This window comes from Lactuca virosa, chromosome 9 (genome assembly GCF_052849685.1).
Source record: "Lactuca virosa cultivar CGN04683 chromosome 9, Lactuca_virosa_CGN04683_v6, whole genome shotgun sequence".
In the NCBI taxonomy this organism is placed as follows: Eukaryota; Viridiplantae; Streptophyta; class Magnoliopsida; order Asterales; family Asteraceae; genus Lactuca; species Lactuca virosa.
In genome coordinates, this window is record NC_136434.1 from 283002366 (window position 1) to 283005985 (window position 3620).

Below are 3620 nucleotides of genomic sequence, written 5' to 3' on the forward strand. Positions count from 1 at the left end.
GAAAATCTTTTCCACAAAAAGGATATTATCATTAATTTATTGAGGGGCTTAACGTAAAAAACATAAATAAATAGAGGGGGCTTATGTCACAAGAAGTCTACTCCTTTATTATATTCTTGTCCAAACCAGGAAACTACCTGTTTTCTGCATTAAATTAATAATTCTTTTTTCAACGAATTAACTTACAAACATTAAAGCACAAAGTACAAGCTTCTACAGCGTTGTGTATCTGGTTTTAACAGTTTCACCTCTGAAAAGGTAGATTTTCTCTCTCTATCTCTAGAAACTTACATATAAAGAGAGCACAACGCAGGTGTCTCCACATCTGTTTCTCTTCCTTCTCAAGCAAAATTCCACATCCACCCACCGAGTTATCACCTACAACCACCGTGACCACCACCACATCATGTCTACAGATCTGCAGTTACGCCAAGATCTCCCTGCAATCAAGCTTCCGGCATCGTTGAAAATCAAGCTTCCGGCATCTCCACCGCTGATGGATTCAACATCCGAGGAATCATGCGCGATTCAATTAGAGGATCAAGAGGTGGAGGAGTGTCGAACGCCGACGACGATACAGCATAGAATTCCTCAACTCAACACCTGTCCTCCGCCGCCTAAAAAACAGAGGCCGTCTGCTCCGTCGTGTAGGAGAAGATTATCGGAGTTTGATTTCTTCGAGAGCGTTGCGAGAGACGAGATTGAATCGTTTTTTAGGTCAAGCTACGAAATCATCAATCAAAAATCGAGCACGAAGAAGAGAAGGTGTAGTCGTCTGTAAAGATTTTCACGATTCACGATATTTGATTCCAATTCGAGTGGAGGAAGAATTCATGAATCACGATCGAACTCATTCTTATATATATAAATATGTACGTAAGTTTTTTTTTTTTTTTTCTTCTTATACATCTCTGTTTTTCGTGATCTGCCGATTAAATCATCGGTTTAATCTGGTTTGATCATATTGAAATCTGAATCGCGAATCAGACAATTCAGATCTGAATTATAGGTTTACACTGGTGTTTGAATTTGTCTAGAAAATACTATTAAAATTGCTTTCGGAATTCTTTTTGATCATGTTCATCAATTTGCCTTATTTGTCTGCAAATTATTGATGTACATATCTCATTATCTCTCCTTGTTTTTAATTAATTCAATCCAAACAAATCTGAATGTCCTGCTTGATTTGTTGTATGTTGTAAGGTACAATTATACTTCTGTTATTCTTTGACAAATAATTGGATTTCAGAGCTTCTATTTTGGATTTTCTTCCAAATCATTTCCACCTCCTTTTATCTTCTTTCCATTTGGATTGAGTTTTTGTAAGAAATGTATGGAGAAGTAAAATAACATCTTTGCAGAAAAAGGGAATTAAATTGATTTAATAACATCTTAGCTTGTGACTCAAACAATTGATTTTAAAGGTACTTAATAAAATACCCAAAAAACTCTTTATTAATCTCAAAATGTATAAAAAATCTTGTTTATTTATTTGTTGAATTCCATTGGTTTATAACTATAAGTTATAACATCTTTAAATTGTCTATATGTCATACAAGTCAGAATAATTAACTTATAAATATGAAATTTAAGGTACTTTTTAGCTTTCTGTTTTGTTTTGTATTTTATTAGATCAAAGATAATGACAATTATAATTGTGTTTATATAAAAATGATTAATTATAAAATAAGATTTATCTTACACAAACATTTGGTGAATTAGGTAATCAGATTTCGTTTGTAGTTTATTAAAATTCGATTTATGTGATCGGAGTGTCTTTGAAGGTAGGTGTTGTTTTGGTGAGAAGCACGTTTATTTGGTGGCAAAATACAAGTGTGCTTTAATTATTACTCTTTTTGATAACCGGATAGAATCTTTATTGTTTTTATAAAAAAAGTGTTGCTTTTTATTTTCACATTATATAACTACGCTATAAAATTACCAAAATGTGACAGATGAATAGTAACTCATTTAAGAATATTTTGTAGGAGATTTGAATGTGATTTGTATTTAACTTTATTGTTTGAGAGTTGCTTTGTTAATGATGAGATCCAGTCGTTTCTTAGGTAAATGAAAAAGAAATTAAAATATTTAAATATAACTTCAATGTTGTAATAAAGTTCTTATGATCAAGCCTTACGAGGTTTTACATCCGAAAATATATTTATAATTGTATCTGGAAATATATTTATAACTGTATCGTCATCGATTCTTTTTAACTTTTTTTAAATATATGATACTAAACTATCACTTAAACATTAATCACTCATTTCGTTAATTTTGTTATATATATCAGCCTTTATCGATTTCATTGGTGAAAAATATGTGTCCCGTCAATCCGTCAATCCCTTTTTTTCATGGGCTGGATTGGGTTACTTGTTTGGATTCGCTGGTCAACCCGTCAACACAACTATATATATTCTATTTACAAAAATTTTAATTTTGTTTTATGAATTAATGGAATATAGGCATGCCCTAAGTGACTAAGTCTTAACACTCCTAACCCCAAATCTAATTCTCGATCCAGAGTTTTAAACATGAGAGGCGTGTATTTGGTTGTTCATTTCATTCTAGTCAATATAAAATACTGATTATTAATAAATTTAGAAACGTGTATAACCCATGTACTTAAACGAGTTATGTTGGTCGGATTGGATTGATGTTTCCGACCCGCCAACTCACCGACCGATATATTACATGGGTTGTGTTAGGTCAATATATTCTAACCCGTCAACCCAAACCCAACCTAATTGTCAAACCTATATAAAGTAAGAATTTCATATGATTTTGATATATCTATTTTGCCAAAGATTATAGAGTAAATTATAAAAAAATGGTCCTTATGGTTTGATCGAATTTGCAGTTTTGGTCCCTAAGTTTATAATTTGACAGGTTACATCCCTATGTTTGTGAATATTGCACTGCAGGTCCTTGCTCCATACAAAAAGACCAAATTACCATTTCTTTCTTTTTTCTTTTTTCTTTTAACAACTTATTTTATATGTATGTGTGTGTGTGTGTGTATATATATATATATATATATATATATATATATATATATATAGGTTCATGCGAAAATGTATATATCTTGCGAAAATGCGAGAACCAATCAGAATTGGACACATGGATATGATAATTAATATTAATTTCTTATTATTTAAGGGTGTAAATGTATAAATAAGGGCAAAATTGTAATTATATATTTTGGATTTTATGCATCAGTTAATTATAGATAATAGATTTTGAATTTTGAATTCATATGGTAACTTCCTTACCCAATGTGGTGGATCAAATTAGTGTTTCATGTATAAAGCAGAATTGTCAAGAACCGAGAATTGTTATATTCGGATGTTTTTTTTTTCCAAAGTAGATGTTTGCGTTTAAAGCAATATTGGATGCTAGTTCAAGTAGAAAAAAAGTTTAATTCGCGAATGAAAAAAAAAGAAGGTCTTGCAAATGGAAGTAGAAGGAAACATGAATCGGAATTTAAACTCTACTGATAATCTGATTGAAATTGAAGATGATGAAGAATGTACAGTTACAGGAAAAAAATTTAATGGAGGTTCATGCGTTTATAAATATTGATTAAGAATTTTTTTGAATAAATTTATGTTGTTTTA

At 30.8% G+C, this 3620-nt stretch overlaps 1 protein-coding gene across 1 annotated transcript; it reads left to right on the forward strand.

Moving 5' to 3' along the window:
• Nucleotides 1-406: 406 nt before the first annotated feature.
• Nucleotides 407-781, forward strand: LOC145140595 (cyclin-dependent protein kinase inhibitor SMR3-like). Its single transcript, XM_079074032.1, has one exon. The coding sequence runs from the start codon at nucleotides 407-409 to the stop codon at nucleotides 779-781; it is 375 nt and encodes a 124-aa protein (XP_078930158.1).
• The last annotated feature ends 2839 nt before the right edge of the window (nucleotides 782-3620 follow it).

Bases quoted from the DNA above. Each gene is read 5' to 3' on its own strand.
- LOC145140595 (XM_079074032.1), top strand. From the start codon at position 407: ATGTCTACAGATCTGCAGTTACGCCAAGATCTCCCTGCAATCAAGCTT.